Raw genomic sequence first — 20,347 nt, 5'->3', positions numbered from 1 at the left:
TTCTGCTTGACATGCTTCAATGCTTGCACATCTTCACCTCCCCAAGTATACCTCCAGCCATAGTCACAAACCGATCATCAACTATCGAAAACCCCTGCTACAAACCCAAGCTCATAGTTGTATTCCTCTCACCCATACGGACCAAGTCAGACGAACCTACAAGAACCTCGCCCACTCCCTCTCCTCCACCGAAACCTGCACCAACAACCCAAACCGATCCAACCGACACCCGACCCTGAGCACATCCTTCGCCGCCAGCACCGGCGCAGGCCGCGGGATCCGGTTCTTCGCGTAGACCGCATCCGCCGTCAGTAGCGCCAGCTGACTCGGCCGCCTGGAGTCTTCCAGCCGGCTGATCACCGCCGTCACCAGCAAATTCGCGACAGTCTTCCACTCGAACCCCCGCTTGGCGAACCAAACCAGGGACATGCAGAAGGTAATGGAATGGGTGTAGCGCCTCACACGATCCGCGACCGGCTGGCCCCATGCCGCGACCACCTCCGCCCAGCTGGGACTCTGCAGCTCGCCGGTTGTCTTCTGCTTCGCTGCCGCCGCCGCATCCAGCGCATGCAGCTCGATGCTGCGTCCGAAATACTCGAGCTCCGTTCTCAGGTCCGCCAGGATCGCGTACTGCGCTGCGATGCCCTTGGCGTTGGCTTTGCAGATCGCGTACTGTGCGTCGCGCGAGGGCGTCTGCGTGAGCCGGTTGCGGAGGCTGCGGAGGTAGACGTGTAGGATCTCGGTCTCGGCGAGGATCTGCTGCTGCAGGCGGTTGTGGGCGGCTTTGTCGCTGGGGGAGAGGGTTCCGACCGAGAATGACCGCGGTGGTGTTGGGGTTTGGGGGGGTGTTATGGTGGCGTGGGATTGGGTGTCCGGGGATGATGGTGGTGCGCTGGTCTTGAGGGTGTTGGTTTTCTTTGTCTTGCGCTGTTTTTTGGATTCCATCACTTTGGTGGGGATGCGTTTGCGCTTTTGGCTGGTGTTGGCTTTGGGGGTCATTTTGCTGGATGGGTTTTGTGTGGTTTGGAGGATGAGATGATGGATTGACTGGATTGTGATGGTTTGAAGCTGAATCCTGGATGTTTATAGAGGATGGTGCGTTGGATGTGATGAGATGTGGAGAGAAGAGAAATGAGACCAGACCAGATATTTTAAGAGAAGTGAAAGGAGGGGGATATTGTATGAAGTATCGTACGGCTCACGAAGTGAGAGCAAAGTGAGATGTTATGTTATGCTTCATTTTTCATTTGCATGTCCCAGCTCGTGTGACTAGACTTTTGTGCAAGGCATAGCTCTCCCCATTATTTCACACAGAAATCATCCCTCAACAAGTACTCGAGTCCAGTCAAACTTCCTCCAACGCTTCTGGAACCCCGGCACTCGGGGATCGCCGCCTCGTTGCCAGCGGCCCTGCCGCTTGATCACCTCCGGACCCAGATCCAACATCCCTCCGATGACCTCCCGAGCAAACAGGTCCCCACGCGGCCAGCGATTCTCATCTTCCACCACATGGCCCAGGCCGCCGTCCAGACTGAACCACACGTGGAAGTACGGCATCTCCTTGGCAATGCTGCGGCGGAAAGCACTCCGCCCCATGCCTTTCTTAGAGTTGGCAAGGGTATCGATCAGCTTACGGTGCTGAGACCACTCTGCGTCAGATGACAAGATGGCCTCCTTGAAGAAGGCTGGGGATGTCTCGCCGAGGCTATAAGGGAGGGGGACCACCTCCATTGCTGCGTGTCGCTTGCGATGGGGCTGGGCTGCGTTCTCGTAGAAGATCACGTCCCGGCCTTGGTCGTGGTACATGCGTGTCAGACTCTTCATGAAATTGCGAATTTCCTCCCACTCGTCGTCGTCGCACTCCAATAGATTCGTCCGGTGCTGGATGGGAACGATGGTGGCACATTGGTCGCTGAGCTCGGGTTCAGTGGGGAGTGTGAGGTAAACCCTTGTCGCCAATGAGACGACAGGCGCGATAGGAGGCGTGTTCGTGTCTTCGTGATGACATAGGGGACAATTGTTGAGGATCTTGTTCATCTTGTGCAGCTCATTTATCGTGGTATTCTTGATGTCAATTTCGGAGCGGTGCACCCGACGGGCAAGCTTGGACGCATTGTCGTCCATGTATTCGAGATCATTCTGGGTGAAATGTTAGCGGGTGATATCGATATGCTAGTAGAAGCCCTCACCTCGAATTTGGCGTCCTTGGCGATTCTCTCCGCGATACGACGGCCGTCTCCTCCATATTGTCCGCGCGTCCGTCGTTCTTCTTGGACCATGTCTTCAATGGTCATATCATCGTTGTCTTCCACCTTGCCTCGCTCGCGACCTCGTCTGTTTTCAACTGCCTTCACTTCGTTCCTCTTTCCAGCCAGCATCCGGTTCTCCATGACGCCCAGGACCACGACGTCTGACTCCTTGCGGTTGGCCATGGCAGCAGCGGCGGCATTGTACTGCTCCTCGAGCTCGGCGGCATCTGACGCACCCTTGAGCTTGGCCTTCATCATTTGAGCCTTGAGTCGGTTGAGTGCTGTCAAATCAAGATGCTGGGTGGTGTTCTGAGGCGGGACGGTCTCCATTAGTTTGCCTTGTCCTTCAGCATTGAGCTCCTTGGTAGGACTGCGAAGGTGCTCATGCGCGGCACGGTGAACGTTCTCCTGTTGCTTCCGCTCCTGAAAGAGCTCGCCCGAGGGCTTCTCCTTGCCCACATATCCTTCACCGTATCTTTCGCGGCGATCTAGCTCTGCCTCCTCCTCGCGCGCGTCATCGAATGAGCGGAGATCTCCAAATCGGTTAACCGCAATCTCTTCCACCGACAATCCGGTGTCCTCTGCCTCCCTATACACAGCTTTCAACTTGGTCATTCTCCATTGCGAGCCCGCGTCGCCAAATGTGTAGTCAACCTCATGCTGAGCGGGTTTCTCCTCAATTTCCTCCAGAACCTTTCCGTCCTTCAGATCGCGTAGATGGGTGTTGATCTCCCGACCATGGATTTTCAGCTCGTAGTCTGCCGAAAGCATCTTGGGTTTCGGTTCCTCTTCCAAACGCGTGGTTGAGCGCCGCTGGACATAGTCGATATCGAGACTGGAGGGTCCCTCCATCCAAGCATCTCGCTTTAGCTTGGGAGCCTCATCCTGAGCCACTTCGGCTGCTTCGGCTGCCGGTTTCCTTTCCTCGTCCCTGCTATCCCTGTGTCGGCGCTTATGATCATGGTCGCGATCGTCCCCGTGGTCGGTTGAATGGCGCGAGCGTTTGTGTCGGTGACTAGTATCGTCGCTACGACGCGATTCGCGATGCCTGTCGTGGTCGCGCTCTCTCGATCGGGATGAACGGCGGTGGTGACGGTGGTGCCTCGAGCGCTCGCGGCTGCGGTCCCTGTCTCGGTCACGGTGGTGGCGGTGTCTGTCTTTATCGCTTCTCTCACGTCTCTTCTCCTGTTCCTCTGCTAGCGATTTTTCGAAATCCTCTAGCGCCATGGTGTTGGGATGAAAGTGAGGCCGAGCTCGTCTTGTTGGGGGGGAGAAAGCGAAGCAAGGGAAAAAGGCGGCGGCGGAGAAACGCCATGACGTCTGGAACGCTTCCGGCCAAACGGACTCCACCTGCAATTCCCCGCGACAAAAGAATTTCTACGCCTCGCCGTCCCAACGGATACTCTGCTTCCCATCGTTACCCTTGTTAACCAAAACTATTGACACCCACTGACTGGATTGCTCTAATTTCCCTTCCTGTCTTTGATCTTTACTCAGTGATCTTTTACCTCGTCGTCACGATGGCACAGTCTCCGGTCGCCGTTGTCTGCGTGGGCATGGCAGGTAAGTGTCATGGTGATCATCCCCCTCACTGACGATGCATCTAATCAATCCGATGTATGTTTCACTCAGGCTCTGGAAAGACGACTTTCATGCAGCGAATTAACTCCTACCTCCACTCGAAGAAGACCATTCCCTATGTCCTCAACCTTGACCCCGCCGTTCACACGGTTCCTTTCGAGAGCAACATCGACATCCGTGACTCCATCAACTATCGAGAGGTTATGAAGCAGTATAACCTCGGACCCAACGGCGGTATCCTCACATCTCTGAATCTATTTGCTACCAAAGTCGATCAAATCATCTCGTTGCTGGAGAAGCGCACGGCTCCCAATCCCAGCAACCCGACCGCGAAGCCCATCGAGCACATCCTGGTCGACACGCCTGGTCAGATCGAGGTGTTCGTGTGGAGTGCCTCCGGCAGCATCCTCCTCGAGACTTTGGCCTCGTCGTTCCCTACTGTGATCGCTTACGTTATTGATACCCCCCGCGCTAGCTCCACGAGTACCTTTATGAGTAACATGCTCTACGCCTGCAGTATCCTATACAAGACGAAGTTGCCCATGATCCTTGTCTTCAACAAGACTGATGTCCAAGATGCCGAATTCGCCAAGGAGTGGATGACCGATTTCGATGCTTTCCAAAAGGCCCTGCGGGAGGAAGAAGAGTCGGGCGCGTTTGGTACTGAGGGCGCCGCGGGTGGCTTCGGTTCAGGAAGTGGCTACATGGGCTCACTGCTCAACAGCATGAGCTTAATGTTGGAGGAGTTCTACCGACACCTGAACCTGGTTGGAGTCAGTTCCATGACGGGTGAAGGTATCGACGAATTCTTCGAGGCCGTGGAAGAAAAGCGCCAGGAGTTCGAACGCGATTACAAGCCCGAGTTGGAGCGCAAGAGGAAGGAGCGTGAGGAGACGAAGGCGGCGCAACGCGAGCTCGAGCTGGGCAAGCTCATGAAGGATATGAACGTCTCCGGCTCGAGCAAGGGCAAGCAGAAGGTCGAAAACGAGGCCGAGACGGTTAGCGAGGCTGAAGAGGAAGAGGAGGCACGCAGGAATGACGACCAGGATGACGATGAGGACAGTGAAGACGATTACAGGATCCCTCGTGCGGGGGACAGTGAAGGGCTTACGCAGCGCTACAAGGACGCGCTGGCGGAACAGGGCACCGCGCCCTCCGACCAGGATCTAAGCTTTGCCAGATACCTGCGCGCGAGCAACATCAACCAGTGATACCTGACCATGGGTCGACCTTGCACGTTTTTCCTTTCTCTGGGGGTTTGAAAAGGCGTTGATGGTGGAGATTTGAATCTAGCCATGGCAATTTACATAGACAATGATGATTCGGGTGTGGTAATTGCAATTTGATCCATTTCCAAACATAGACCCAACTAGTCCACGTTGGGAAGACTGGATCGTTCTTCATGGCTTGACCGTGAACAATAACAGATCAGAATTATAGCCATGGTGGAGATGCTTGGGGTTCATGGTCCGATGGCAGTGGGTGTAGTAGTGCCAGCTCAGTTCAACCTGCAGCAACCCGCCCCTGCCCTATGGACTGCCAGCTTGGAACTTGCAAGTTCGTCTTCTCTCCCCCTTTTGTTTTTTCTCATTTCTTCGCCTGAATTTTGTTGTAGTGACAACAGAAGAATACGTAGAAAAAAAGAGCCAGGCTGAATCCGCGGAAAAACCGGCGGTGACATCATCGGGGCTGAACAAGCGATGACCTCATGGGGAATGATCCCTGCCTTACAACAACTTATAACTACCTCTAATTGCTGCCTATACTGGTTCCATTTCCCTTCAACAACCTGATCACCAGAGAATTTAAACACGCCCCCGAACCGAAACACAATTGAACACCGCCAGAAGACATCAGCTACCTCCGCATCATGGATGTACGACTGTCCTTGTCCCGGTCTCCAACCATACAACAGAGCTAACCATTCCGCGCGCTGCAGGTTTTCTACGCCTACACCTACTCCACAGCCGGCTGGCTTGGACTCCAGAGCTTGGCTCTGATCGCTGTGCCGGAGATGATGACCACAATGTTGTTGACCGAAACCCGCGACCCTTCCTGTGAGTAACCGGCAGACAGATTGTCTCTCCAGCTGCCAATGGCTAACCCGCAACAGCGCTCGAAACGTACTTCTCCCGCTGCTTGGGATTCAGTCTACTCCTCATCGCCGTTCTCACCGTCATGCTCACCGGGTCCGTGCCCTTGACCACCTCCATTGCGCAACCCGTCACCACGGACGATTCCGACCCCAAGGCCCCCTATGCCGTGCCGACCATGATGGTCACGACCGTCTTCCACGGCGCGTCAGCGGGATACGCATACATCTGGTGGGTGGCTACTGGTCAGATTGCCTACGCGGTCGGGATGATCGGATACGCCGCCATTGCCTTCGTCGGGGTGTGGTGCGCGCTGTTTGCGAGCAGCGGGGGCAAGATCAACCGCAAGACTGGCGTCGATAAGCGGAGCAGCGGCTTCCCGTTCGCCAACCAGGAGGCCGACAAGAGGTTTGCGGGGAAGAAGTCCCTGTAAATGGGATTCTTCTTCTCAAAATGTTCTAGGCGGGGTCATTGGACATAGGGTGGATAGTTGCATGCATGCAAATGGCTGCAGATGAGGGAAGCCTGCGCATGTCAAGAGAAAGAGGGAGATAGTTCGCTGTTGAATTTGACATACTCTCTCTCCTTATGTCCTGTTTACTTCTCCATTACATTAAATGAATCAACTGGATCTCACGTAGTATTCGCGCCTGAAGAGCATGCTGTACGGTCCAATGGGTTGCCCTGTGCCTGACATAAACCTGACCAGCCGGGATCACGGGACTCGGTGCAACCAAACACAACAATAACAACTCCGGTCAGACCGTGCCTGCCACACTCTCCCATTACACCAATCCTCCTCTTCCACCTCCAATTGTTGCATCCGATGAAATTATCCGACTGGCTCAAGGGGCCTTCTTTCCGGTCACGACAGTCTCGATGGCTGCCTTGATGCAACCGTATCTATTCGAACTGCGCCCAAGGCCTGTTCAGAAAACCTCCGTCACCAGACGTGTGCGAGGGCCTTGGCTGCGTCGAGACCCTGCAGAGAAGCAGACAGGAGAGGGCCATCAGTCTGTCACCCCGCAGAATCGTGAACGATGTCCACTGCGAGTGATCTCAGGACCATACCACAAGTATTGCCGCCTACAATTGGTAGAACCTGTTCCTGACGGCCACCTTTCATCAATGGGGTTTTGACTCTGACTCTAGTACAAGTGTCAAGTTGTGCTAAGCCAGACGTCCAGATGCCTCGCCAACTGAACTACCGTCAGCTGTCTTGGCCGTCGTGAACCCCATCGCCACGGCTCGATGAGGAATAACCACCAATGAACCACTTGCCCGCTGCCCTCTTCTTCAGTCAGATTCGCATCAAGGCCATGATTAGGTTTCGACACATCAGAAGACTTCCCAGGCACATGCGTATCCTCAGGGGCAGGTTGGTCGTACCAAGCTTTCGTAACTGACTTGGTGGGAGGGGCCTCGCGTTATCACAAGCACGTCGGACCGGCAAGCTGGCTCCTCGCCCTACAAGAGGGGTAGATCGTCTGGAAAGTCCAGTCTGCTGTGGATGATCAACGCGCCTGAGCTCACTGTACGACCCTCGAACTTAGAAGGGCAGTGTAGGAATAATCCTAGGCCGTGGTCTCTATCCTTTCTTGTTTACTGATAATCTCTCGATCGCCCAATCGGTATCCAGACTTGCTTGACAGATGATAAGCGCATGCAGTGGTTTTTACCTCGTGAGAAATCAGCTCCCCAGGGAGGGTCGCACCGATTTTCGGACAAGTGGTTAAGCATTCCCCCGTTTTCCAGGGCTCCTTGCGCAACATCCTGGCAACGAGAGCTTCTTCTGCTTGTCTCTCTCATTATAGAATTAAGAGTTCGTCTGGAAACGAATAAGGGATGCTGTTCTGAATACGACATGCCAGGGCCATCGCCGGCCAGCAGTGGAACCGTCAAAGCCACAAGGCTTGCATGAATGAGAGTGTGCCATTTAATCCGGTGGACGATGTCCAGATTGGTTTGACTCGAGGCCTTTCTGGGGTCGGAGAAATAAGCTCTGCGCCGCTTGTCACCGCGATCCCTGGTCCTTTGCGTCGGCCCAAAATCACGCATGGTGTGCATGGCGTCTTGCCTAATAGGACACAACTAAGTCGTCTGAGAATGCAATGTTACCCCCAGAGTTTTAAACATGCTCAGAGATCTTGGGCCCTGGTCTCGCTCTATTGCAAGGCAGGCGGCCATGTAAGTGATAGGCTAACAATTTTAGACGAAGCTTGCAATGCTGAAGGTATATAAGGCGAGCTCCCTAGCACGTTTGTACATTGCTCGAACTTTCTAAGGGGTGTATTTTCTCTTCTACTTTGCATGATCCACAATGGTCTCATTGAGAAGTTTCCTGCTGGTCTTCGGATCCCTTTTATCTGCCGTGCTTGCTGCGCCGACGCTCGAAAGTCGCCAGACTCTGCAGACGATTCCGGGGAAGTATATTGTCACCTTCAAACCGGGAACCGACGATGCCAAGATCGACGAGCATACCGCTTGGGCGACCAACCTTCACAGGCGGCACCTTGAAGGCCGTAGTTTTATTGACGGAGACCTTCCAGCTGGCATCGAGAGATATTACAAAATCAACAGGTTTGCTGCATACGCTGGTTCCTTCGACGATGCCACCATTGCGGCCATTCGCCAACATGCAGATGTTTGTTCTTGTTGACCTTCCGAGCGCAACTGGCGGTAATCTAATTGATTCATAGATTGCGAACGTCGAGGAAGACCAGGTCTGGGATCTCGACGGACTGGTCACCGAGCACAATGCGCCGTGGGGCCTAGGATGCATCTCGCATCGAGGACAGACTAGCACTGACTACGTCTATGACGATAGTGCCGGGATTGGCACCTATGCTTATATCGTAGATACAGGCATTTTGAGCTCTCATGACGAATTCGGTGGTCGCGTCCTCTTGGCATACAATGCTGCTGGAGGACAGCATGTCGATGGTGTTGGACACGGGACCCATGTTGCCGGAATCATTGGTGGACGAACGTACGGCGTGGCGAAGAGAGCGACTCTGGTTTCGGTGAAGGTCTTTGTTGGAGAATCCAGCTCTACCTCGGTCATCCTTGATGGCTTCAACTGGGCTGTCAATGATATCGTGAGCAAGAATCGCACGAGCAAATCTGTGATCAATATGAGCTTGGGTATATTCTGTGTGTTGTTTGTGTGACTCTATCGCTGACTACGGGCATAGGTGGAAGCTATTCCAGCACGTTCAACGATGCGGTGGGAAATGCTTTCGATGAGGGAGTGCTCTCTGTTGTCGCTGCAGGCAACGAAAATGTATGTCACTCACAGCCTCATGTTCGGAGTAATCACTGAAGGGAAACAGAGAGATGCCTCGCGAACGAGCCCCGCGTCTGCCCCGGATGCTGTTACCGTCGCCGCCATCAACCGACGTAATTCCCGCTCCAATTTCTCTAATTACGGCGCCTTTGTCGACATTTTTGCTCCCGGCGAGGATATTCTGTCCTCTTGGATAGGATCAGACACGACGACTCGGAGCATCTCGGGGACCTCAATGGCCACGCCCCACGTTGCTGGTCTGACGATGTACCTCATGGCGCTTGAGAACCTGTCTACGCCAGCTGCGGTGACGGCCCGCTTGAAGGCATTGGCCACACGGAACGTAGTCACTAATACCGCTGGAAGCCCGAATCTCTTGGCATATAACGGAAACGGAAGAGCAGACAACCACCAGGGAGATGGGGATGGCGATGGAGATAACGACGGAGATTTGGAATGAGAAAGAGCTTGGGAACATGTAGCCAGGTATGGCCCAGACTAATAGATTCCTAGGGTGGATGGCGATAAGGAGCTAGTCTAAGAGAATAAATGACCTGAGACATGAGACTGCAGGGACACCTCCAGAGCCACGGATGCAACGAATAGAACCAAGCACATGCAAAGCCTCTCCCGTCACGCTTCCGAAGTAGTACCATGCTGAAGGCCGTATACGTCGATCCGCACTGGAGTACAGGCGTATCCCGCAGCGATTTGTCGGGTAAAAGCCGATCGATGATAGGCCGACGACTTCTGACTGTTTATTCGTGGCACTGGGTCGTGCATTTCAGGAGAATAGACTCCTCATCGTCCCGAGGATGGCACAGGTCAAGATGAGGGATAATCGAGAGGGCAGCAGTGGACTCCACCCAGGCGTTAGCCTCGCCACAGAAAGACCCGACTGAGGACTTATGAGATCAGATGGCCCAGAGCTTTCCGTGGTGAATTACGTCCGGTTAAGTCCGTGCTTGCGTTCCACAGGGCTCGATGCCAGCTTGAATAAATACAGACGGCCGTGGACCCCTTTGCTTGCCGAGACATGATGTCCGGTCAACGTTGAGCTGAGCAAGACTTCGTTTTGTCCCAAGCCATGAAGCCCACCAGCCAAATCACCACGTCCTCGATCGAGTCCGAGAAAGATGTTCTGCAGTCCCTGCTCCCGCAGTATGGCCTTCGTATGGCTGCGGACGGCGTGCACATCCGGTGGGCGGTTGGCAACGGTCGACATCCACGGAATTGGAGGCTGCGGAGGAAGATCTGGGATATCGCGCTGATTCTATTCCTGGAGTTCTTTACGTGAGTCTTATCGGTGGGGTGGTGGTGCAGTACTGTTTGCTGTGGCTGACCATGAGGGTATATTGTACTTTCAGGACGGCAGTGAGCACGGCGGGGGTAAGTCTGCAATTCGTGGAGTGATGTTTAGGGAGCTGACGTGTCCAGTCCACCGCCGCCAACAGTGCCGTGCGCGAGTTTGATGTCCCGCAGGAGCTGTCGATCTTCCTCTTTGTGTCGGTGTGAGTATCTGCCGTCCGTTTGCCCAGAGCCTGGGGTGTGCTGACTTCGTAGGTACCTGATCGGTCAGGCGTGCGGGGGGATCATCTTCCCGCCGTACTCGGAGGCGTTCGGTCGGAAGAAGCTGTATGTCGTCAGCTCCGCGCTGTACAGCCTGGCGTGTGTGGTGGTGGCCTCGGTGCCGTCGATGGCTGGGGTGATCATTGGGCGGTTCATGAGCGGGATTCTGTCGGCGATCCCCACGACGGTGGTGGGCGGCAGCATTGAGGATCTGTTCAACTCGCGGGAGCGCGTGTGGATGATCTGCATCTGGGTGCAAGCTGCCAATCTGGGGATGGTCGTCGGTCCGATTCTGAGTACTTTTGTCGTGGCGGATATGAACTGGTGTGTCCTTCCCTGTCCTCTTCATCAAGAAGAGAGGTTACTCTAGAGAAGGTGCCACTAACGAAACCACAGGCGATGGCTATTTTACGTGGCCGCGATGGTGACCGGGGTGCTGGCGTTCTTGCTGCTGACCATCCGCGAGTCGCGGCCGTCGCTGCTGCTGGCGCGGGAGGTGGCGCTCTTCCGGCAGGTCACGCAGATCCCCGGCACGCCGGAGGCGCTGAACCCAGACCAGGCGCCGGACCTGCACACCTTTGTGCGGTTGGCGCTGTTCCGGCCGATCCGGCTGCTGTGCACGGAGCTGATCGTGTTCATCGTGGCGGTGATGAGCGCCGTGGCCATCGCGCTGGTGTACCTGTTCACGCAGGCGCTGCCCCCGATCTACATGTCGTTCGGGTTCAGCCCGCGCCACGCGTGCCTGCCCTTCATCGCCATCGGCCTGGGCCTGTTCCTGGGGTTCGTGACGCGGTGGTTCGATCTGCGCATCATCGCGCAGCACAGCCGCCAGGGCCGCCCGCTGCAGCCCGAGGACAAGCTGCTGGGGTTCTGGATCGGCACCCCCGTGCTCGCGGCCGCGCTGTGGGTGTTCGCCTGGACGATCCCGCCGGCCATGGCGCACGTGCCCTGGATGGTCTCGGCCGTGGCCCTGGTGCTGACGGGCTTCAGTCTGAATGAGATCGACTATGTGTTGGGCGGGTATCTGACCGACAGCTATCTGAGCTACGCGGCCAGCGGCCTGGCGGCGCTGAGCCTGGTGCGCGCCACGCTGTCGGCCGTGCTGCCGCTCGTCTCGGCGCCCATGCTGCAGCGGCTGGGCGCGAACGGGGCCGTCTCGGTGCTGGCCGCCCTCGCCACGGTCTTTTGTCTGGTGCCGCCGCTGTTCGCGCGGTATGGACGGGGGCTGCGGGCGCGGAGTGCGTTCGCGCGGTACAGTATGATCATGTATCGGGAGTACAGCGTGGATGAGGAGGGGTACTGATGGGTGTCTGTGATAGAGGATGCGATTCGCATGGGGGAGTCAAAAGTCTGCCTTTGGAAGTTTGAGTTTGAGTATAGTATCAAGATCTCGTGTTCATTAATGCCGAATAAAATTGTTTTTGTCTGTCACGAGACTACCCAAGTTCCTCATTGTCCGTATATATATGCAGCAGCAGCAGCAGTATCCTACCCAAGAGAGACAGTCATCTACTCCCTGACCACCAACCCCCAAAACGCCCCCGCAAACCCGACGACCACCGCCCCCCAAACCGCCCGCTCCGTCTGCAAAACCGCATACCCGAGATGTCCCGCCAGGATCCGCGCGGCCACCCCCGCCACAATCCCCATGTACACCACAAAGAACCCCAGCTCCTTCCACCGCTTCCACATCCCAGTCTGCACAGCAGGCGCGACAGCCCCAGCACCAGACATACCTCCCCCACCCCCACCCCAACCCCCAGATCTCTCCCCCTTCTCCCCATGAGACGCAAGCTGATTCACATCCGGCACCACCCCCGCCTCCTTAGAACGCATACTCGTCCCCCACCCATCCTCGAGCACCGTCACCGCGCTCCAGAAATGCACAATCGGCAGGGGGATATTATAGAACAGCAGCGCAGGGAGCAACCCCACCCCCAGCACTGCCTTCCGGACTCCCCGATCGGGGTTCCGGAGGATATTGTACAGAACCGTGTACACGAGCCGAACAACCAGATCCGTCCACGAGAAATACGCCAGGCTTGCGCCCGTGCACAGGTAGTACAGGATGTAGCCTAGTCCCAGCAGGGGCCCGGCTTCGCGCTTGATGGCCGCCCAGAAGAATAATGGGGAGGTAAGGAGGTACAGGTGCGGGGATTGGAGGGATTCGATGTGGCCGGAGCGGGACCAGCGGACCTTTTTGTTGTTAGTATTGTTTTGGGGGGGGGGGGGGGGGTTGAGGATGGGGGATTGGGGAGGGCGTACCTGCTGGAGAATCCATTTGCGGAGGTTGGTGGGTGTATCCGTTGCTGTTAACGTGTCAGACACGTAAGTGACGGTCCAGCCGCGGAGGAGGAGGTTGGTGGTTAGGTGGCGGTCTTCGTTGACGATCTACCGTTGCTCTTGTTAGCATATTCATGCTATGGATTATGTGCGTGTTATGGGCTGGTTTTTCAAAGAAGGGTTGGTTCGCCCCTGCCGGGGCTCACTAAGTACTGGCTGGGGCTGGCTAGCTGGACTCACCATCCGATGCCCCCAAACCTCCTGCGTGTACCACGGATACAGGATCCCAGGCAAGGCAGCGACCCGGAACGCCGAGCTCGGCCCGCTCTGGCAGTCGCTCGTGCCGGCCGCCGTGGCCACCGACCGCGTCAGGTACAGCTCGCACCAGTACACGATGCGGCCCAGCTGCGCCACGACCGAGTCGCCCGCGTTGTGCACCAGCAGGCCCGAACTGGCGCCGCCCACGGCGGGGTCGCCCGCGATCGTCGCCACCGTCCGCCGCAGCGAGTCCGCGTACACCAGCGTGTCCGAGTCCGACGACCACAGGTACTCGATCCCCCGCGCGTCCGCCAGCACCAGGCTGAAGATGAAGGCCGTGAACATGATCGCCTTCTTGCTGTGGTGCGGCTGGTAGATGCAGACCTGCTGCGGACCGCTGCCGGAGAGGAGGCCGTGCTCTCCCAGGATCTCGCGCGCCAGGTCGCAGCAGTGCGCGATGCTGGCCAGTTGGTAGGCCTCCCGCGGGGAGCCGTGCAGGTCGGCGGTGGCTAGTTTGTCGAAGGTGCGCGTGGCGATGTCGCCGAGGGGCGTGTCGAGGTGGATGGTCGGGGCGGTGGGGTGGATCTGTGGTTTGTTGGTGAGTATACCATATTTGTGTTGAGGGGAGAGAGGAGGAATGCCGTACGTTCTGGAAAACCCGCACCATCTCCATATCCGCCTTCTCGTCGCCGTCGATCCCCACCAGCATGAAGCGACACCCCTCCGCCGCGCGGTAGCTGTTCAGCGCGCGCGCAAACAGCCCCGGGTCCTCGCGGTAGCCCACCACGGCGGCCATGCAGTCCGGTCCGCTGTGCGCGTCCACCATCCGCGGCTTCTCGGGGTCAGCGGCAGCGGCAGTGGGCTGGTAGAGGCGGCGCCGACGCCGCTCGTTGGTGAAGCGGTTGTATTCGGCGGCGAGGATGGTGAGCAGCAGGTCTAAGGTGAGGGGATGGCGGGTGGCGGCGGTGAGGTAGTAGTACAGGGGCAGCACCAGCAGACAGCCCAGCCCGTTAAGCATCTGACGCAGCAGGGGCACTTGGGGGCCCCGTTGGGGGGTTATCGGTGGGTGGTCCATGGTCGAAGTGTGTCTGTCTGCTCACGACTACATTCCTCGGGGTGCTGCATCGGATGCATTGGTGTATTTATTTGATCCCCTAATGGAATGGGGACCGCAGATGGAGCCATGATGGAGTCACCGGTAGAAAAAATCTCAATGATGGATTCACTAGTTGAGTTGACTAGTCACTAGACTGGAGTCAGTGCTAGTCGGTCAGTAGTACGGAGTATTACCGTTGGATTTGTCAATGCAAGTCCCGAAATTGAGAGGCCAAGTGCGGTGATTCGGTGGATCGTATCTGACCATAGGCTGTCAGGACCCTTCGTGTGGCTCGTATCGACACGGGTTTGACTGCAGACACGGAGATTATTTTTATTACTCCCTGAGGAAGAGCAATAGCCGCACTCTAAACTATTTTGGGCAAGACAATCGGAACTTACAGCCTTGTCCGTGCTTACCGCAAAGGGTTTAGCGCAGGCATCTGTCCATGTCTCGCCAGGCACCTGCCAATCACGCTGCTTTGCGCCTGAGACATTCATTTAACTAATTTTTGTGGTGGGGTTGAGGGGATCTTCGGGGTCTTTGTATAGGGGTCAGATGGAGGACCCTCGAAAATCTGGTGAGGGGCATTTATCATGGAGAGATTTACCACTTACCGAGTTTGTACAGTACAATCATTCTCTGCTAATCTCTATTCCAAGATATAAAACCCCGTCCATCATGCACCCGGATTCCACACAAGTCCGCTCATGATCGGAGGTAAGACACTTTCATCATGCGTCGGTTTTACCAAGACAATCGCCGCGTCCCGCTTGGGATCATCCTAGTGACCGTCTGTCTCTTCCTCTACCATTTTGCCCTCGATCGCCCCCCATGGGTCGCGTCGACAGCGTATACCACGCAAACACCCTATCAAGCAGGAGCAGGAGAGGCTACTGTCGTCGTGCACCCTTCACCCCCCTTCATCGCCGAAGATGAAACCACCTCTACGCCGCAGAAACCCGCTCCGTCGGCGGTAGCCTCCTCCGCGTCCTCCACCTCCCCTGCCTCCGACACCGCCACCATCACCACCTCTTCCTCCTCCCTCATTGTCAACGACATCGTCCTCATGTTCAAAACCGGCGCCTCCGTCCTCTGGAAACGCGTCCCCATCCACCTCACCACCACCCTCGCCCCCACCCGCATCCCCCCGGCCAACGTCCTCCTCTACTCCGACAGCCCCGAGACCATCGGCGCGTGGACCTTCATCGACGTCCTCGCCAACACGACCATCAACGACCCCGAGATCGCCCTGCCCTACCGCCAACAGGCCGACCACGACTTCCGTCAGAACTACGCCGAGATCAACAACGTCTATCCGGGCGACAGCTCCGGCCCCGCCGGCGGCTGGAAGCTCGACAAGTACAAGTTCCTGCCGCTGGTGCAGCACGCGGGGCGCGCCCGCCCGGACGCCAAATGGTACATCTTCATGGAGGACGACGCCTACCTCTTCCTGCCCAACCTCCTCGCGCACCTGGGGCGCTTCGACCACCGGCAGCCCTGGTATCTGGGCAGCGTCGCCTGGATCCATGGCGATTATTTCGCCCACGGCGGCTCTGGGTTCGCCATCTCGCGCAAGGCGTGGGAGATGGCGTTTGGGGACGAGAAGGTCAATATCGAGGAGAAGTATGCTGCATTCACGGCGCAGCATGGCTGCGGGGATCACATTCTCGGTCATGTCCTGAAAGAGAGTGGCGTCGGGTTCGGAGAGCATCCCGAGGCGGAGGAGAGTCGTTTTAGCTATGGGTTCAATCCCGAGGCGCATTGGACGAGCTGGTACGAGCAGGAGAATTGGTGCAAGCCCGTGTTCAGCTGGCACCACACGCACAACCGGGATGTGGCCCGGTTGTACGAGCTGGAGATGCGGTGGGGCGACGTGCAGGCCCGGGGCCCCATCCGGTACAGGGACGTGTATGAGGCGATGGTGCGGCCGTACTTGCGCGAGCGGGTGGAGTGGTGGGAGAACGGCGCGGCCAAATACGATATCCGCTCCAGTAATGTCAAGGCCGTGACGGTGCCAGAAACCGTCACGAAGCCGCAGGCCTGGACGGAGGCCTGGATGTCGGTGGACCACTGCGAGACGGCCTGCGTAGCCTGGGGCGAGTGCGTGCAGTGGAGCTTCTACGAGGATCGGTGTATGCTCGATAGTATGATCCGGCTGGGAAGCGGGATCCCCGAGGGCGACTCCAGGCGTCAGAGCTCGCTACCCTGGACCAGTGGGTGGCTGACGAGGAGAGTCGAGCATTGGGACTCGGCCTGTAGTGGTAGTGACCTGTAGTGAGTAGGCAGCAACGCCGGTAGTGCGGTAGATGCCTGCGTGAGATTACCCGATCGGGAAATGTTGTATATACCCCCAGCAGAAATAAATCCTGTGAACCATTACAATCCGCCGCCTGAAGAATCAGAAACAGGGACCAGTCAATGGTCGCACGCTAAAAATACTAATTTAGCGTGTGGATCCGAGGCCAGTCTCCATCCATGGATCCCTTTTTCTCCCTCCGTCTTATCCATCCCCTCCGCCTCTCCCGCTTTCATCCACTGCAATGCTGCAGTTTACCATTTCATCATCACAGCATACCATGCAGCATACGATGGACAAACCTCGCACGGCGTGGCTGGACGGCCTCCGCGGCCTCGCCGCCGCTATCGTCGCCTTCAACCATTTCTTCATGGGCGGAATCTTCGACTTCGCCTTCCACTCCTACTGGGCGGACCCCGCGTCGGCCAACCGGCATTTCATCCAGCTGCCCCCAATCCGCCTGCTCTTCTCCGCCCACGCGATGGTGGCGCTCTTCTTCGTGATCTCGGGCTACGCTTTGAGCATCAACCTGCTTCGTCTGCGCGATGCGCCGCCGTCTTCCTCGCTGACCGCGTCGTCGTCCGCGACGAACCAGACACTACTCCGCGGACTCTCCTCCGCGACGACGCGCCGGATCTTCCGCATCTATCTGCCCGTCTTCCTTGTCGCGATTCTCTCGCAGCTGCTGTTCTTCTGCGGCTTGTATCACTGGTCGTTTGGCGACGATGTCGTCTGGGGCCGTCGGCCGTGGACCGCGCCGCTGTTTCACTTCACCTATCTCTTGCGGTATTTTTTGGATATTGTGAATATCATCCAGTTCCACCATAATCCCGGGCTGAATGGGCAGCTGTGGACGATGCCGATTGAGTTTCGCGGGAGTCTGATGGTGTACCTTGTCATTCTGGGGATGGCGTTCTGGAGGAAGGAGATGCGCGTTGGCGGAGTGTTCGTGCTGGCGGTGTATTTTCTGTGGTATGGGATCTGGGATGGGGTGGGTTTTCTGGGAGGCTTGGGGGTTGCGGAGCTTGCTCAGGGACTGCACTCGAGTAGTGAGGATGCGGTGTTGGGCGAAGGGTGGTGGGTTGGTAGGAAGGATGGCGAGGCTGGGCTGTCAAGCGCGTCAGCTGGTGGTCTCAAAGCCAAAGCGAAGACGCTGCTGACAGGATTCTGTTTTCTCATGGGGCTGCATCTGCTCTGTCTTGGGGATGATGGGGTACTTACGCCTGGGTATCGATGGCTGGGGTCTCTGCAGTCGCCCCGGTGGGATGACGACTGGGCGATTGTGAGTAAATGCTGGAAGACGGTGGGGTCGGTCTTGGTGGTGTATGCCATCGATCGTGTGGAGGTGCTGCAGAGGGTGTTGGAGAGGCCGACACCGCAGTTTCTAGGACGCATCTCGTTCTCGCTGTATCTGGTGCATCAGTCGGTGTATCATGTTGCCCGGGATCCGGTGCGGAATGGACTGTGGTGGATCCTGACCGGGCGAGAGTACCCTGCGACGGATGAGGAGGCACTTGCTGGGGGGATGGGGGTGTTTGTGGTCAGTTGGGGTGTCACGGCTGTGGTGATGGGAATCTTGGTGGTTTGGCTGTCGAGTTGGTGGACGAGGGTGGTCGATGCCAGGTGTGTGCGGCTGTCAAGGAGGATCGATGAGTGGTTGTCTCGGTAGTGTCATTTAGTAAATTCGCCCGATATGTGTCAAGCTGTCGTCGTATAGACTTTACTCCGAGTCTTCATTCCATTAGTAGACATGACAGCGGTTGTGGTCATCGAAGAATCTGATGGAATAGAAACACGCAACGGTTCATCAAGTATCACGTCAGAGCAGGTCATCCAGCAGATATTTTCTGCCAGCTGACCAGAAAATTTTCACGATTCCGCAACAATGAAGCAATAGAAAGTGCGAGAGCTGTGGATTCTCCTGCAAACCTTGCTGAGGATGAGTTGTCACTGCTGAACAAAACCAGTCCTCTTTCCTGTCTGCCTCCCTGTTCGTTTCTTCTTTTTTACAACTCTCCTTCTCCCTACTATCTCTCCTCTTCCTACTATCTCTCTTCCTATTCTCTCTTTCTACTCTCTCTTCCTACTCTCTCCCTACTCTCTCTTCTTCTCCTCTCTCTTCTTCTATTCCCTCTTCTTCTCCTCCCTCTTCTCCTCCTGCTCTTCTCCTCCTTCTCTTCTCCTCCTCCTTCTCTTCTCCTCCTCCTCCTCCTCCTCTTCTTCTCCTCCTCCTCCTCCTCCTCCTCCTCTCCTCTTCTCTATTCTTATCTCTATAAATTCTAGATACTCCTATTCTTACCTGCTCCTGCTCTCTCTTCTTCTACCCTCTTCCGCATCCCAAGCTTTTTCCTTACTTCTTTGCGCACCGTCCTCTGCGCATCCCTCCAACGCGGAGCTCGCACCTCATCGTGGTGTTGGAGTCTAGTAGCCATCGATTGGCGAAGCTAAGACGAGCTCAATAGTAGTCCACGTGATGTGTAGATCCAGTCCTCCAGCTCCCGTAGAGTCCACCAAACTGCAGGCTGAAGCCTATTTAGGTGTCTGTAAAAGTTTCCAAAACTAGCTACATTCACTGATGTTGAGGTACCAAGGAGTAATTGTAGCGACACAGTGAATGGGTCCATCCAAGTCATCTGACCATCAGTTTCTTCGTCTATATAAGTCTTTCCCGTCTCCCTCTTCTTCCTTCATTCTCCTTCCTTTCCTCCATCCTTCCTCTACCTCTCCATCCTCTTCTCTTCCATCACCTCCATCATCCTGTTCCCCATCATGTAACACATCCTTTTCATCATCCTCCATCATCATTTATATCCCATCTCCATCCTGTTTCTATCTCTATCCTGTTTCTACCTCTATCATGTATCCATCTTCATCCTGTATCCATCTACATCCTGCATCCACCTGCGTCCTGTATCCCACCTGCGTTCTGTATCCCACCTGCGTTCTGTATCCCACCTTTATCCTTCTCATCCTTTATCGTGCTTTCATCTAAACCCCTCCTTGTATACTGTCTTTTTTCGCATTCCCAAATCTTGTTTTCAGTGTGTATCCCAGTATGTATCCCAGCATGTAACCCACCGTGTACTCTCACTCCCGCCCCTCCTCCATCCTCTTCCCTCCCCCCTCCCTCCCTTCTCACCTCCGCACGACCCTTCGACAGAAGTCGAGGGTCCCTGACATCCCATACCTGTGCCAGTCGCCGTGCTATGGTCCATGTCAGGCCCCAGTTCTCCTTACCCGTTTCCAAAAAAACCAACTGGGGGGGTTCTGTGCATCCCCCAAACAGCGACGACCGATTTTGGAGTCGTGGGGGGGTGACCACAGAACCAGGCATGCTGCCAGGGATGCTCATTTTGAGATATCTGGCAAAGTGCCATGTCCTCTTCTCCAAGGTTCTGCTTGAGCTGTGGCGAGGGACTTGCGAAGAGGACACGGTCCCGAACGTCTGACAAGATGTGGGCGAACACGCGTACGGACTCAGCCTCAGCTTTGTCTTACAAACAAACGGGTGATCCCGAAACATCGTCAACAGAGTGAGGGCGTGACCTTTCCCTGAGGAAGAAAATGCTTCCCGAGGGTAGAATATGGCCTGCCCCTATCATGGGTACGGGCAGAATACTCCATGTTCGGGAG

The 20,347-nt window shown here is 56.2% G+C and overlaps 9 protein-coding genes across 9 annotated transcripts; 6 read left to right on the top strand and 3 right to left on the bottom strand.

Moving 5' to 3' along the window:
* Positions 1–109: 109 nt before the first annotated feature.
* On the bottom strand, positions 110–1,222 carry BO72DRAFT_95976 (uncharacterized protein). Its single transcript, XM_040950830.1, has one exon. The coding sequence runs from the start codon at positions 997–999 to the stop codon at positions 157–159; it is 843 nt and encodes a 280-aa protein (XP_040801778.1). The 5' UTR covers positions 1,000–1,222; the 3' UTR covers positions 110–156.
* On the bottom strand, positions 1,068–3,513 carry BO72DRAFT_447560 (putative cell cycle control protein (Cwf19)). The gene is made up of 2 exons (XM_040944574.1): positions 2,190–3,513; positions 1,068–2,139 (listed from the first exon to the last, which is right to left on the bottom strand). Exons 1-2 carry the CDS (start codon positions 3,099–3,101, stop codon positions 1,318–1,320), a joined length of 1,734 nt encoding a protein of 577 aa, XP_040801777.1. The 5' UTR covers positions 3,102–3,513; the 3' UTR covers positions 1,068–1,317.
* Positions 3,514–3,616: 103 nt separating this feature from the next.
* Positions 3,617–5,160, top strand: BO72DRAFT_485645 (putative ATP binding protein). The gene is made up of 2 exons (XM_040947900.1): positions 3,617–3,812; positions 3,882–5,160. The coding sequence occupies exons 1-2, from the start codon at positions 3,770–3,772 to the stop codon at positions 5,039–5,041; spliced, it is 1,203 nt and encodes a 400-aa protein (XP_040801776.1). The 5' UTR covers positions 3,617–3,769; the 3' UTR covers positions 5,042–5,160.
* A 447-nt stretch (positions 5,161–5,607) lies between these two features.
* Positions 5,608–6,579, top strand: BO72DRAFT_95914 (uncharacterized protein). The gene is made up of 3 exons (XM_040950829.1): positions 5,608–5,706; positions 5,770–5,887; positions 5,944–6,579. Exons 1-3 carry the CDS (start codon positions 5,701–5,703, stop codon positions 6,354–6,356), a joined length of 537 nt encoding a protein of 178 aa, XP_040801775.1. The 5' UTR covers positions 5,608–5,700; the 3' UTR covers positions 6,357–6,579.
* A 1,538-nt stretch (positions 6,580–8,117) lies between these two features.
* BO72DRAFT_95909 (S8 family peptidase) lies at positions 8,118–9,983 on the top strand. The gene is made up of 4 exons (XM_040950828.1): positions 8,118–8,567; positions 8,623–9,067; positions 9,118–9,206; positions 9,256–9,983. Exons 1-4 carry the CDS (start codon positions 8,244–8,246, stop codon positions 9,667–9,669), a joined length of 1,272 nt encoding a protein of 423 aa, XP_040801774.1. The 5' UTR covers positions 8,118–8,243; the 3' UTR covers positions 9,670–9,983.
* A 313-nt stretch (positions 9,984–10,296) lies between these two features.
* On the top strand, positions 10,297–12,081 carry BO72DRAFT_376762 (putative MFS multidrug transporter; the record flags this gene model as incomplete). Its single annotated transcript, XM_040941227.1, has 5 exons — positions 10,297–10,502; positions 10,577–10,598; positions 10,647–10,720; positions 10,773–11,102; positions 11,175–12,081. The coding sequence occupies 5 exons, from the start codon at positions 10,297–10,299 to the stop codon at positions 12,079–12,081; spliced, it is 1,539 nt and encodes a 512-aa protein (XP_040801773.1).
* Positions 12,082–12,287: 206 nt separating this feature from the next.
* On the bottom strand, positions 12,288–14,714 carry BO72DRAFT_427895 (chitin synthase; the record flags this gene model as incomplete). The annotated part of the gene is made up of 5 exons (XM_040943003.1): positions 13,966–14,714; positions 13,302–13,904; positions 13,044–13,169; positions 12,582–12,974; positions 12,288–12,476 (listed from the first exon to the last, which is right to left on the bottom strand). The coding sequence occupies exons 1-5, from the start codon at positions 14,392–14,394 to the stop codon at positions 12,288–12,290; spliced, it is 1,740 nt and encodes a 579-aa protein (XP_040801772.1). The 5' UTR covers positions 14,395–14,714.
* Positions 14,715–15,049: 335 nt separating this feature from the next.
* Positions 15,050–16,773, top strand: BO72DRAFT_447555 (uncharacterized protein). The gene has a single exon (XM_040944573.1). It carries the CDS (start codon positions 15,152–15,154, stop codon positions 16,691–16,693), a length of 1,542 nt encoding a protein of 513 aa, XP_040801771.1. The 5' UTR covers positions 15,050–15,151; the 3' UTR covers positions 16,694–16,773.
* Positions 16,774–16,943: 170 nt separating this feature from the next.
* On the top strand, positions 16,944–18,396 carry BO72DRAFT_447554 (acyltransferase family protein). Its single transcript, XM_040944572.1, has one exon. It carries the CDS (start codon positions 17,007–17,009, stop codon positions 18,381–18,383), a length of 1,377 nt encoding a protein of 458 aa, XP_040801770.1. The 5' UTR covers positions 16,944–17,006; the 3' UTR covers positions 18,384–18,396.
* The last annotated feature ends 1,951 nt before the right edge of the window (positions 18,397–20,347 follow it).

Source organism: Aspergillus fijiensis (assembly GCF_003184825.1).
Source record: "Aspergillus fijiensis CBS 313.89 unplaced genomic scaffold BO72scaffold_20, whole genome shotgun sequence".
NCBI classification, from domain to species: Eukaryota; Fungi; Ascomycota; class Eurotiomycetes; order Eurotiales; family Aspergillaceae; genus Aspergillus; species Aspergillus fijiensis.
This window is presented reverse-complemented; position numbering and strand designations above follow the sequence as displayed.